At 41.5% G+C, this 14,841-nt stretch overlaps 1 protein-coding gene across 10 annotated transcripts in view; it reads left to right on the top strand.

Annotated features, from left to right (window-relative positions):
* FARS2 (phenylalanyl-tRNA synthetase 2, mitochondrial) overlaps window positions 1-9,182 on the top strand; it is a 231,445-nt gene extending 222,263 nt beyond the window's left edge. For all 10 annotated transcript variants that reach the window (XM_066558789.1, XM_066558825.1, XM_066558774.1 and 7 more), the window contains one exon: window positions 8,829-9,182. In XM_066558789.1, the coding sequence (XP_066414886.1) occupies window positions 8,829-8,967 (139 nt within the window). In that variant the 3' untranslated portion in view covers window positions 8,968-9,182. The remainder of the gene's footprint in view (window positions 1-8,828) is intronic.
* Window positions 9,183-14,841: the final 5,659 nt, after the last annotated feature.

Raw genomic sequence — 14,841 nt, 5'->3', positions numbered from 1 at the left:
CGATGAGAACAGGTTTCTTGTGGCTGTCTGTGTGGAACCACTCTATCCTGAGGGAGGGAAAGTGGTGGATTTCTGCATCTCCAAAACAAATCCAGTTAGCCAGATTAAGGCTTGTAAACCTGACAATTCTGAGAGGAAAAATAACTTATGAACTGGAAGGACATAGCAAGCAACACTTAATTGTGCAAGTGGCTGCAGGGTTTTCACCAGCTTTGACAGATACTGTAAGCATCCCCATTGAGAAACCCCCTCTACTTCCACACACAGAACTATAGATGGTTTTAAGTTTCCTTCTGATCAGTGGAGCAGGTGCTTTTAATGTATTGCTTTTCCTAAAAAAAAAAAAAAAAAAGAAAAAAAAAAGGGGGCAAGTGATTTCTTTTAACCTCTGCTTTCTGTTTTAAAGACCCTCTTGTCTTCTAGTCTCAGGTTAACTCAGCTGATCCTCCTGGCTTCTTGTCCCCATCCTGTTTTCTTCTGGTTTAGGCTTAGTTTATCAGTTAAGAAACATATTTTGTTATCCTGATGTTGTCTCTCCCCTGCCCTCTCCACTCTGTATTGCATCAGTTCCTTTTCCTGCCATAGCCTGTTTTGGTTTCCAGGACTGCTTCACTGTACAACTGTGCAGTGAAGAAGGCTGACTGGAAGTGTGGGTGAATGGGAAGGGCAACTTGGAAGAAGGGTAACTCAAAGGGTCTGTGCCTGCACTTGCCCAAGCCCCCTCTCTCTCATCAATTTTCTGTGGGACCTTGGACAAGTCATTTAGGTTCTTATCTGAGTCCAGAGCCATGCCCATCTTTACCTCACAGCAAGTGTAAAAGGACCTTAAACACCTTTCTCCTGGGCCTGGTGAGGACAAAGCCACTAATCTCAGTGAAGAAATCTATACAAGAGTCTAAAACAGCACTCAGGCCTTCCCATGCACTTGTCTGTCATCTAGACCCTGATTTCTGCTAGTGCTCAGTGGAGATACATCTAATCAGCTGTCACTACCATCCATCTTCATTTCTTAGGAGAATGAATTGTTTTAAATACTTATATAAATTCCCTTTTTACTTGATTATGAAATATGTTTTAATTTGACAGCAATGTTATTTTTAGTAATACTTTTTGTAGCCTTTAGTATTAACATCTAGTTGGCAGAAAAAACTGCTAAATATTTATACTTCTTGTCTTTGATCTTTCACTCAGAAGAACTGAAAAGGTATCACACTTAACATTTTTATTATAAATATTTTAGAAAGCATTTTAAAGAGTCCAAATTCACCTCTCATGTTGGATTTATTCAAAATGTTGGGATGGGTTGTCACTCTTAAGTACAGGTAGTACAATGGTTGAAAAGTTTAGAGTGATCCTTCTGTGGCTAAGGGCCAGAAATGGAATTATTAACATCACAGTTTGATAGGAGGAGGACCAAAGCTTCTTGTATCCTCTTACTCACACGTAGTGGCTCAGAGGGAGATGAATACAATGCCTGTGCACAAGAAGCACAGCTCTACAAAGTGTGTCTTCCAGAGCTGCTCTTTGCAAACAGGTTGTGTTCCCTCATCCTCTCCAGTACAGACAGTTGCCCTGGAAGGGCACAACAGGGTTGTGAATGAGATACCTGAGTCACAAAGTTCTGCCAGAACCACAGAGCCTGTTGCTGCCGGAGAGACCTTCTTCCACCGCTAAATTAACAGGGATTTAGGAGGGCAAGAAAAATTTGGAGAAAGCAGGAGAACCAGCAATGGAGAAAATATGTTGATTTATTATAGGTTTACTCACTGAAAATGTGACTTTTTCTAAGAATTTCCTGGTTGGTAGCCAAAATGCTTCAGCTGCCAGCAGTACCAGGACTTCCAGGTAATGTGTGCTTCTGTTCCCCTCAGTACGTCAATATCAGCTATGCCAGCCAAGTTTCTTTTCCAGAGAGAGGGCTGATCCATCATAGGAACTTTCTGCCTTGGCCTCTCATGGGAAATGCAGTCCTGCCATGGTTGGTGAACTAAACAGGGAAGGAAAAAGTCAGGAATCTTAATGGCAATTCCCCTGAGACAGAATATCCAAATTGAGTTATTTTGTTCTTTTGTTTGCCCGGTTAGAGAGTGTTTAAGTCTCCAGTGGTCAATTTTTAAACAAATAATGAAAACTATTACTCCTTGCATTCTATTTTGGTGAAAACAAGATCAGACTTTGAAAAGACTTTGACATTAACCTTTTTCAGTCAAACCTAGGGAAAGTGAAGCAAATTCAAACCCTGTGCTGTTCACAGAACAAGTCTCATGCTGAGACTATAGTTTTTTCTCTCTTACTTTCAGCATCCAGTTATTTTTCTATGTTTAGTACATAAAAATAAGTCTCAAGTACTTTACCAATCAACCTTCTTTAATTTGCCACTGCAATGGGTTGAAGTTATTTCACTGGATTTTTTATATATGTATCAGAAAGTTTTCTTTCTCCCATCTTTATTTCACCTGTGCAGTCCTTGTATCCTGTCATGGTGATAACTCTGAAGAAAAAATAGGGGTTTGTACCCTATTCTGAGTCTCACAGGTTTGCACATGTTCTGATCTTTGTGTGCATGGCTTTCTTCCATTGCTCAAAGGCTCAGCCTTGGGAAGTTGAGAGACTCCTTCCATGCGTAGTGTTGGATTTATGTGATATGGTGAGTGCTCTGTGGTTACTCTGCTCAAAGTTAAGCAAGTCTTGAAGGTATTCAGCCTCTCGCCCACTCTCAAATCTTCCTGCATTTAGAGCAGGATTTTGAACTGAATCACTCAATGGATTGGTGAGCCCCTGAAAACAGAAGAGGCCCAGTGTGAAGTGAATGCACAAAGTTCACCTTGCAAGAGGGAGAATTCTCAGTCACATCCAGCTTTAAATCCACCTTAAATTGATTGGTCAGTGTTGGCATTGATCAAATATGATGGGAATTCTGTCCCCTGAGTTCGATAGATGATTTTCCCAAAGAGATGGAGGTTGGAGGACAAGCAGTCATCACCAATGCTGGAATCCATCTCCTTGAGAAATTATTTCATACCTGCTTTACAGCCATTGATCATTGCCTTCTTCAAGGAATCAATGAGTCACTGTCTTTACAATTAAAAGAAAAAACACAATCCCAAATCCCAAGGCTTTGTATGTTTTTTTTGCCCTTTGGTGGCAGCAAAAGTCTGTGTCACAGTTGGCTCATGATCCTGTGGGTACTCTAAATTTTTCTTTTAGTATAATGGAGAATGGTACTTTTCTTCTTCACCCTCGTGATATTTCATTGCTGCCTGCATGTAATGGATTCCATTACTTCTGATGCTCTGAGACTTAAGAGCTTTTTAATAGGAAGTGCTTGGATCTGAGATGGGTTATCTGTATCCTTGGCTGGTTACTGAGAGGATGCACAAGGGAAATGCTCCCTCAATTTCTTGTATAACTGTCTGTTTAGAGTTCCCTCTGCTTGGGAGCTGGCAGAACAGAGCCCTGCACTGCTCGTGGTAGTTCTTTTGTTGGCGTCTGTCAACAAACCAAGGTGATCTGTTGAAATAAGAAAAGGTCTTTATGGGCCAAAGTGCTCAGCCAAAGCACAACTAATTGCTCCAGCTGTTCCATTAAACATTTAGTGAGTACCTTAACAGCCAGGAAACTTTCAAGTGGAGCCTGTGAAAGATATTTTGTCAGTATTTATCTATTTGTATCTGTTCCTGAATACAAGAAATTAGTTGATAGATTTAGGCAGAAAAGGAAATAATCATCAAAGCTTTTGAATTAATCCAATGTTTTTGAATACTGGACAATGACTTAGATTGTACTTGTGGCTATCTGACAGTGTCCAGTGACTGAGAAGCTGAAAGTCCTTTCATTTTTCATCCAGTTTTCACTTTCTAAACTAGAAGGTGTTATTTATGTCTTTTGCCATTGTATCCCATACTGTGCTCTTTATCTCAATAATCTGGCTATTAACAGAATTTTGACTTTTTTTTCTCTACATGAAGAGAGAAGCTTTAAATGGAATTAATACTAAAGAAAGAATGAAAAGGTCAAGCAGGTTTCAGGTTTGGTATTCAGATACAGATTTCACCAAGTCCAATTAGAAAAGAGCAAAAAGTCCATTACTGTCTCAGTTTTGTGAAATAGAAGAACAATATTTCAGTCCAATCATCAGTCAGTGAACATGCATCTCTTTTGAAGTGACCACCAAAAAAAATCCAATAAAGTTGACATTCTAACATGCATTTATTGACCTGAACTTTTTTTGAAGCTGAACCACCCTTCTGCCAGGTGTCATCTGGAGAAGGTATGCAAGAGAAATGACCGTTTCCTTCTTTCTGTGGGTTTAAAACAATTCTTTCATCTGGAGGTGATCTAATGCCTTTCACTGGCATCAAAATCACCTTAAACAAAAACATGTCCCTTTTTTTTAAGAATATGCTGTGTGTACAGTGTGCTCTTTCAGAGAGATGAAGTATTAGCATTTGAAAGGACGGATGAGAATGCGTATTTTGGAAAGACCTTTGTTCAGAGAATTACCTCTATATTCTATGTGCATATCACCATGGTAATTGAAATATTTGCCACTGATGAGAAGGTATACAGCACAAGCCTTTTGCCATTTCCCATGATGTGGTTTCTAGCAAAGAGTGCTATTTGTCAGTTTAAAATTTTTGGTAGGATATTTAGCAGTTGTGCCTACTGTCATAGAGATGGATGTGGTTTGAAAGCATGAAACAAAAAGGAACAGGTAATGACATCTTCTTCTTGCAGTTTAATATTCTTCTCCATTTCCACTTAAAATGTGAGCCATTCTGGAACTGTTGGAGCCACAAAGCAAAACCAAAACTGTGCTCTCTGCATGGCTTTGTCAATTAGGATGCTGGTAACATGAAACAGTTTATTCCTTTCTTCCCATCATCACTGCTTTTGGGACATTGTTGCAAACAAAACAAGCCTGTCTCTTCCCTGAGGTAATTTCGTGCATGTGAACTCTGTGAAGAGTGTAGCAGTCACTGAGTACTGTGTGAAGGTTTATGTAAGGGAATTACATGATGAATCTTATGAAGGCATATAGGATACACATTTCCACAACAGGGATATCCTTGAGGAACCTCATTAACATGACTCACTTAACAGAGAGAAAAAAAATCTCAAATGCTTGCACTCACTACCATGTGTGCACATCTTTCATTTTAAATAGTATTCTGTAGGAAAAGGTGCAGTATAGGTATCATGGGGAGTAGTACTGCTTAGTGAACTGCTCAGGATACAAAAAGGGACGGTACTCTTTTTTGCTCTATCATGCTGTGGCCGATTGTCATCTCTAGTTTTCTGTTCCTCAGAGTAAATCCAGCTCTCTAGAAAAATGTCTGGTTTTGTGTTGTCCTCGCCACTTAAGAACAGGGGTCACCTCCATACAGAACTCCCCGTGTTTCTGTGCTTTATTTCAGACACAGATGGAAAGTAGAACACAGTTAAAAGGTAATGGGGTTTCCTACTCAGTGCTGCCCCTTTTATCTCCCTCTTCCAGTACAGGATGGAGAAAATTTCATTCTTGTTATGGTATTGCATGAGGAAGAGGTAAGTGCCAATGCCAGGCATTATTCGTTATGCAACATTTTGGTTACCAAATGACCCTGTGGTCAGTCTTATGTAATGCCTGAGACAGCTTCCGTAGAATGCTGAAGTGTTTTGCTGTTGGTAGCTTCTGGATCAGCTTTCCAGCCAAATTGCATTTAAAGCATCCCTCAGTGATCTTCCATGCAGGGAAAGCTAAGCCACGTGTATTAATTTTTGTTGCCTACCACACCCTTTCATTCTAGCCTAGGTACCAGGGTGAGGTTGCTTTCATATTGATTTTATTAGACTAGTGGCAGACTAAGACCCCTTCATTTCTTGTTCTGCTTAGGTATCAGGCTGAAATACCCAAACAATGACCTTCAGATGGACCCTACACAGTGACTCTGACCTGGCAGGGACCAGCTCCCTAGCACATCAAGGCAGCTGAGTGCCGATTCCTGAAAGTCATGAGGCAAAGCTCTTTCCCCCAAAACTCATATGAAAGAGCATTAGGCATGTGTTTGCCCACAGTCTGTATCCTGTTTCCTCCTGTGGCATCAGGATAAACCCCTGTCTTCCTTCTCCCTTGGAGCAGTGCTTCACTGTGCTCACTGCGCTTCATTACCTGCAAGCCGCAGGCTGGTGCAGAGGAGACTTGTGACACTGAGATCAGCTGAAGCCTAATGGGAGAGGAGTCCGCGTGACTGCAGCCGCACGGACTGGTCTGCTGCTGCACTCTAGGTAAATAAAGCCCATAAAGCCCACTGTGATCACTGTTCAGCTGCTACATTTTTTTTCCTCCTTTTTTCCTTCTTTTTTTTTTTAATCCCATGAAGCTGCTGCTGCAGATTTTGGCCTCAAAATTTTGTTTCTCAGGATAGAGAGCCACTGCTTCTGTATCGTCAGGCTGCAGCATGACATGCAGCATAGACTTCATTATGCATAAGCAGAGCCATCACTAAGGAAGGCAAACACTCTGGCTCTGCAGAACAAAAGGGAAGTGAGAAACGGAATGAGCAAAGGTATTATTTGCTGACAATAATTGTTTCCAGTTGCAGCTGATGGCAAGGATTAATCACAGTGTCTTAATACTTTATTTGGGGGCAGGGGAAATATTAAGGGAGGGAAGAGCTGAGAAGTGCTTTTCCAAATCTCCCTTGAAAAGTTAGTAAATAGTACTCTGGAAACAATGCTTAAGGTTTTGAAACTTGCAGTGTGTCTTTTATTGAAATGGCTTTGAACCCTTATACATACTCCTTCTTTCTAATTAGCAACTGAAATGCAAATAAACCTAGCTAAAAGGTGGGAGAAAAACATAGCATACAATTTAGTATCCATGTTATGTGGGGTTATGTATATTAGTTGTTACAGCTTCATTTTTTGTCTATAATTAAATCTAGATTAATTACATATAATGCAATCCCCATTTTAGTTCTCTCACACCAATGCTTAACTTCAGCTGCAGCTAGCAGAACCAGTGCTGTTCTCTACAACCTCTGCCCTTTCTTGATTTAAATACATCCTAAAGCTACTGTTTTTCCATAACACTCACAAGAAACTATTGTGTCCTAGTCTGCCATATATAATTTGTTATGGAATGAACCACTCTCTAGCATGGAGGGAGGGGGACACAGAAACACCTGAGTGAGGAGTAATTGTCACTTTCATTTAACCAAGGCCAGTGTTGTAGCTACGCCTACCACAGCTTACACCTACATTAAACAAACTTGTTTTTACATCACATTAAATAATGATAATGCATTTTCCGTCATGGATATATTCCCAATATTTGCAAAACTTCAGGATTGAGCCTGTGACTGTACACCTTGTAAATAGCTTTTCAGCCAAAGCAATTTACACATGTTTTTGATCAGGTGTATTCCTGTAGCACCTTTAAAAATTGAAATACTACCAGCTCTAAGGATATTTGCTAGCCTGGTTTTGAAAATCATTTCTGCTGCACTCCAATGCATTATCCCGCTCTCTTACTCAAGTTTTTCACTGGCAGTGTAGCATCTGACCAAATCCTTGTTATTCCATTTACTTGCTTCCCTGAGGTTTGTCCTCTTGGCTGCTTTGAAGAGGTGGAGCAGAGCAGAGCAACACCTTCCCCACAGTTACAGCTCCCCTCTTTTCTCAACGATTACTTTTCTGCAGCATTTAACCTGCACACAGGGAAAGCTCTTGGCTGGCTTTTAGCAGTTAACTGCAGTCAGTTTAACACTTTATGAAGTGCAGTTTGCCCTTTCAGGTGCTAGCCAGATTTAACTTGCTTTATCTTCAGACCACACAAAAAAGGAGAAATGCTTTAATTAGAAGTAGCTTTTTTGTTGTAAACTGCCAGTGGGAGCAGGGCGAACTTCCCACCCTTGTTGGGTGGGACAAAATTGGTATCAAACAACAGTTCTGAGCTAAAAATTACCTGTGCCTGTTCCTAGCAGGATTTGAAGTTGAAATTAATATCTTGAGAGTTGTCTTTCTGGGTGAACACATCTAACCTTAGATTTAATCAAATAATCATAGGCATAAATGTGGTTCTAACATGAAGCAATTTTCAGGAGAGAGATGACCCAAAGTTTGCAGACTGCCTTTGTGTGCCATTAAATGCAGAGTTCTGCCAGTCTAGAAGCTTCTTATGCCTGGTACTGTCTGGTTTCCCATTATTTTTCCCCTCAGATTTTCTGTCTTTCATTGAAGTGAGTGTTCACCTTTGAAAGAAGAAGCTGTGTGGGCTCCATTTAAGACTAAAAAGGATACCAAAACTGCCATTTAAATTCAGTAACACAGGCACTGCAATTACAGAGATGCCCTTGCAAAACTAGGTGCTCCTGCCTGCTTTTGATGGAGAGCAAGGAGATTTTTTTTCAATCTTACTCAACCTAATTGTTTGTCCTGATTTTTCATTAACTTGTCTTTGCCTAGGCAGCAATTCTTAAATACTTTTCTTTCCTCCATCATTCCCTTTTCTCTATTCCTGTTTCCTGTTCTCCTTTGTCTCTTACTTTCCATGACACAGGGTAAGAATCCCTCCTCTGAGGGTTGTTTGTGCTGGTAAGAAGCTACCACACCACAATATAAGTTAAGGTAGGAGGTGGACTTCAGCAAAGTCCTCTGCCAAAATTAAAATTCAGTTCAGTCCTGCCTCTCTGAACTGTGTATCTTAGCATTCAGGTGATTTTCAAGCAACAAGGGCAAAATTAGACCGCAAATAAAAATGATCCAGAGGGTAAGTGTTTGGCCTCATGTATTTGCATTTGCAGGCAGATGTATTTATGAGTCCTCTTTTGGTTTGTGTTTTGTAGGACAAAGAAGGTCAGCCACTGCTACCGTATCATTTACCGGCACCCGGAGAGGACGCTAACGCAGGACGAGGTGCATCGCATCCATCAGGCTATTGAGGAGTCAGCAGTCCGGGAGCTTGGGGTGGAGGGCAGGTTCTAGCAGTGCTGCTCTGGAGCCATGAGGACAGTTGCTTTTTTCTTTCATTTTTTTTCCTTTTTTTTTTTCTTTCTTTTTTTTTCTTTTTTCTTCTTTTTTTTAGGGGGTGGTTTTAGGTCACAAGTAGAGAGATGGGTTTTGTGACTGAGCACAGAAAGCGATTGATGAATGGGCAATGGTAAAACTGGCAGGTAATAAACATTACTACTGAGAAATCATTGATGGAATGCTGGTGCTTTATTTTAAGAAATGAGGGAACAGCAGTAATGTAAGATTTCCCTCCTGTTACGATAAGAAATACACTGCCTGGTGGTTTTCTGTGTTGTTAATTGGTCCCTGGGTTCCATTAAACTGTAAATACTTAGCATTATTTCTGTGTTGACAGGATCTTCTGTCCATGTAACAAGTGAAGCAAATCAGAGACACAGATTAGTTCAGGGAAGAAAAATCCAAGAAAAATCCATCCTGCCCCACCCCACCCCATCCCCAATCCCAGTTTTTGGTTTTTTTTTTTTTAATAAGAGATGTCAGATTTTGCTTCAAGAAACCTTCCAAGAAGTACTTCTTGTGAAGTTTGACTCTCTTACCTTCAGAGCCCATGGGTGTTGCTTTCATCAGCTACAGGGAAGGAGCCACTGTGGTTTGGGCCAGGCTTGGCTGTCTACAAATCCTGGGTCATTGGCAAGTTTTTCCTGTTAGATCCTCTTGTTCCCACAAAGCTGAGCAGAGCTTAGTGAGGTGCTCCAAGCTCTGCTGCTTTCACCAGGGGAGGAGCTCCCTTGTCTCATTTTTCTTTGCATAGACACCGGTGCAAGATAAGTCTCCTCCCCTGTCACTAGCAAAGTGTTGGTATCACCTATGGCAGGATGGCAGTAAATAGAAACTCTTCTCTACAATGCCCTGAAAAGCAGCTGCCTTGATCTCTCACAGTATCTTGCTATCTAGCTGCAGTGTCTGCTCAGAAATTTGACCTTTAAGGCAGGAAACCAAACTAAAATGGGATCTTCTGCTGTTTGAGGCTCCAGTTGCTTTACAGGATGCTTTCCTTTTTCATTGCAGGTTATAATAAGTAAATTCTGGTGGTGGTATGGTGCTAGGCCCTGTAGAAATGTTCAAATGATCTGATAAATACTTGATGAGCCGTTGCAGATGCTGATATGGAATATGGGACCTGTTTTGGCTTGTGATAGCATTTCATAGAGTCTTGCAGGTCACATCTGGTTGCTGTGAAGACAACATTCCCTCCTTCAGAGAAGAAGGCAGTAAAAATGCTGCAATAAACAGCATCTAACACTGATTTATACCTTATCAAGAAACATCTGTGCAGCAGGCTTGTACTCAACCATATGAAGCCAGTTACTATTGCAGATGTGACAGAGGCAGAGAGCTCATTTTAATTTCATTACTCAACATATTTAGCTGTATAAACAAATCCTGATCTAAATTGCTGTTGTGTTATCCAAATAACTTGATTATGAAAACAGTATGCTAGACTTTCTACAAGGCAAAAAGAATGGGTGCCATTTAGGCATCAGAAAAACCTACATGATTATTTTTAAACCATCATCTACTAAGATCCATAAATACAGCCTAGCCCATTTGATGTTTCTCAGTCTCCTTAATCCTTCACCTTTTCAGAATTCTCAGTGATGACATGAGAAGGAGGAGGAGGAGGAGGAGGACTTCCCTGAACTGCACTGAGCAGTACTTGTTCCAAGACAGGGCATGACTGATGCTGTCACACAGGGCAGCAGATAATGTGGATCCTAATTGATGAAATTGTCTGTGGAGAGACTACCATAACCTGTGTGCTGTATGAAAGAACTAAGTCTCTTGGGAAAACAGGAGAACATCTGTGGTGAAGTAGGTCACAAGAGTTCCCTTTTAATTTCTTGATTAGTGAGGTTTCCCTTTTCTACTCCCCAAATCTTTCAGTCCTTCTTTGAATCTGATCTGCCAGTTTTGAGGGCATAGAAATCTGGGAAAAACAAGGAGCAGAAAATAGGACATTGAGCCTTTTCCGCTGCAGCCACGTGACTTCATGTCTGGCTTTGAAGGCAGTTTGGGTGTTCTAGGATCAGCCCATATCCAGTCACTAACATCAGCTGTGTTTGACTCAATGATTTTAGAGCTCTTTTCCAAGCTAAACAATTCTGTGATTCTCTGTGTCTGAATTGCACTCCAGTGAGCACAGGCTTCCTGCAACAGCCAGGAAGCTGAACTGGTGGAGTAGTGTTATCCTTTGAAACCTGAAAAGTTAATCTCACCAGCTAATAGGATAAAGGGGAAATGGGATGCTTTCCCTGAAGGTGGCCTGACACCATGGGATCATCTTCTGGAGTACATGTTTTCGTAGGAGCAGCTTTCAGGCAATAACGTAAACCATTAAGATTAAAAACCAAACAGCCTCTTCAGGAGCAAGTGTGATTCAGTCATATGAAGGCCTTTAAAATCATATGGGCTGGCTGTGAGCATAATATAAATACTTGGCTATGTTTAGCTTAGGTAAGCCTTTGTCATATATGTTCTAGGATTAACCTACTCTGAAAACCTATTGTTCTGGCAAGGATTCACCACAAGCAGCAAAGCAGACCTCAGATCAAAAGGCATCAGTGTTGCACTTTTCTGCTCCTGTCCTCTGGCAAATATGATCTTCCCTTCAAAGCTTGACCTTAATTTTACTGAGAAATTTGCTATGGGTAGTAGTAAACTCTCAAACCATGTGATCCCTTGTGGGTGCCGACAGAGACCCCATTAGAATCCCAAGGTTGTAAAAGCCATGATTTATTTTACTGCTGATCAGAGACACAGGATGCCAACAGGACCTCAGAGACTGGACTGATCCTGGTGGGAGTATGACTGAGGAAGGTCCTTGGGAGAGTCAGTGACCAACTCTGACAAAGAAAGGGCTGCCCTCTGCTGTCACTTGGCTTTTCTCAAGACATGTTTAGCACAAAGATGGGTGAACTGGCTTGAAGACCAAGAGCAACGTCACTGCCAAGGTAAGATCCCTTGCTGGTCTCTGCTACCCTATAATCTGTCTCATGAATATCTCCCAGCCTTGGATGAGCTCCAAGTCTAGTGAAGGGGGATGAGTTCCCAAATACAAAAGTGATACCATGCCATGTGGAAATATTAAGGAGAGCAGCATTTAAGTAATTAATGGCCATGCTGACTGACTAGTGAGAGGCACAATACACTGCTTCTTGTTTTTATCAGCTCCTTGTGTATGTTTTTGTGTGCCTCTGGGTTTTATATCAGCATCCTTTAATAAAAGAAGGAAAAGTCAATTGTAGCAAAAGAAGCTACAGGAGTACTGGCTGGGCATCTGTGTGACTGAACAGTATGTACTGTTTGAATGTTGTGAGTGCTAGTTTTCTTCTTAGTTGCCATTGGTTTTCAAGCTAACCGTGATTCCTGAAAGACCAGAGATTTAGTTTTAGTGCTCAGTTTGGGATCTTCCCAGTAAAAGGGAGCAGATTTATGGTGCACTAAGCCTTACCTTGTTCTGATGTTCTTTTTAAAGGTGCTGCAGTGGAAAGGTGGTGTGATCTAGATAGGCAGGAAATGGCTCTGTGTTTTTATCCTTGAGACTACAGTCACCTCTGCCATGGCATTGCCAGGTGGGATCAAACAGTCACAGAAATCTGAAATCAGTTTTCTACTGGGAATCCAAGCTATATTAGTAAACCACTGGTGGTCATTATTGCCCTTCCACTGAGAGTCCCTTCTGCAGCTGGTGGCTGTACTGCAGCACTGAATTTACTGGCTTCTTACTCTGCACCTGTATTGAGTTTCTCAACTACTGACATATTGGTCTCAGTCCTTGAATAATTTCGTGAAGGGATAACTTTTTGTAAAAAATGGAAAAAAAAAGTTGTGGGCTTTTCATGTGTTTGGTAGTTTTTATCTGCAGTGATTGGTGCATTTCACCTGTCCCAGGAAAACTCACAGTCAACACAGGACTCTTTGGTGGTTCATTGAAGTAAACACAGGGAGTCTTGCCCTGCAAAACAGAATTATGTCCATCTCATTGAGTTCATATTTGGGCAAAACTAAAGAACCTTGTCTTCATTGTGGGTTGACTGAAGGTTGACTGGTGCTCGTTGGTTAAGCCAGGCTCAGAAAGCACTCTGTGTTGCCACCCCCACCCCAAACACACACAGAAGCAGTTTTATGCACAAGGACATTCTGTCAGGTTCATTGTGAGCCTCTAAAATGATTGTGCTGGGTATTTCAGGCTTGCTAGTTGGTGAATATCTCCATCTGAATTGCTATCATCTAGGGGAGAAAATGGCTTTGTACTTCAGCTCTGAAATAAGTAGCCATATTTTTAAAGCTCAGAGCTTTCTTCAGCTACTGTCTGCTGTGTGTCTTTGCTCAGAGATGACTGTTTCTGTAAAACAGATTTGCTTTCTGTGTAGAACAGGCCATATTGACTAATTACACACAACCTGATCAAATTTTAAGATATGTGAGCATTGTCTCTGAAGGGCCACCAAAACTGAAGCAGTCTTGTGATGACCTTGAACAAATTTGTAGGGGGCACAAGAAACCAGCCATTGGTACTTGCTACCTGCTTTTAAATGTTGGTACAACCACATCAGAATTTTAAGCTGAGTTATCTCAGAGGAGACAACTGCAGTTCAAAACAGAGCATGGACATATGCTGGGTGAAGGCACTGACTTCCCCAGACTGTGTTGTATAAGGTTTGATCATCATTAACATCTGATGCACGCAAATGTTTGGCAGTTTTTGTGCTTTTGTGCTTTTGTCAGATGGCCTGTTACTCTATCTATGCCCACTGTTAACTAAGTAGAGTCTGGTTTAGTCTGCATTTTTTACTTGGACTTCTGACACGACCTTGCTTTCTCATTTCAGTTTTGCTTACTTTCTCATACAGTTCTTGCTGTTGAAATTTGGTATAACTTTGGTGAAGACACAGTGCCAGGCTGCAGGCAGGGAGATTTATTATGCCACAGCCTAAAGCCTCTGCTCCTGCACCACATTACTGCAGGGTCTCTCTGTTCTCACCCTCTGGATGTAGGCGATTAACACGTGGTCCAGGGAATTGCCCCTCTGCCTGCTCAGTAATTTGCTGGGCAGCACTGCAGTCATCTGGAGCAGCTGCCACTTAAATGGGCAGTAGATTGTTCTCTTTTTATTTTAGTGCCTGCAGCTTCACCGTGTGCCACAGCCAGAGTGCTGTGTTGATGTTTGCTGCAGCAAAGCATCAATTAGCTGCATCTCACAATGTGCTGCCTGTGCAGCCAACTTTCAGCAGAATCTGCATGCATGTGAATGGTTGTTCCCACCCCCATCCACAAATGGGAGGCACATCAAGGCCAGGGGTCAGGACTAAAAACTTACTAGACCCCTGCTAGACTAACTGCTTGTGGGATTTCAACAATGTCGGTACAGGATGGAAAGTCCAAACTTGAGGAATCTGTCCAAAAGTCACTTGAAAGATTTTGTAACCCAGCACTCAGTGGCTATGGTGACACCAGTGTCATTCAGGAGGAGGGGAACAGATTTAGGGAGTGATCACAGGGTAAATGAGAAGCAAAGCACTCATGTCCTGGGCTCAAAGTGCTGAACTGTCTTCCCTACCACCATGCTCCAGGGAGGCACGGATGTGATTTTGGCTGCCTGCCTTTGCATAGGCACATAGTAAATAATTAACATGCACAGCCAGGCTTTTTGGTCATATTGCTGTAACTGATGATTAATTCAAGGAATTATTGATTCTCATGCCAAATCTTTACTCATCGGTGGTAGAGAAACTAATAATCATTCACAGGGTCATTAGTGACATATCTCAGTATAAGATAGGTTTTCTCAGTATAGGAAGTGGATAAAACATGTGGGAATGGAAG

The sequence above is a fragment of the Molothrus aeneus genome, chromosome 1, assembly GCF_037042795.1.
Source record: "Molothrus aeneus isolate 106 chromosome 1, BPBGC_Maene_1.0, whole genome shotgun sequence".
NCBI lineage: Eukaryota > Metazoa > Chordata > Aves > Passeriformes > Icteridae > Molothrus > Molothrus aeneus.
The sequence above is the reverse complement of the archived record's forward strand: the minus strand, read 5'-3'. Positions and strand labels throughout refer to the sequence as shown.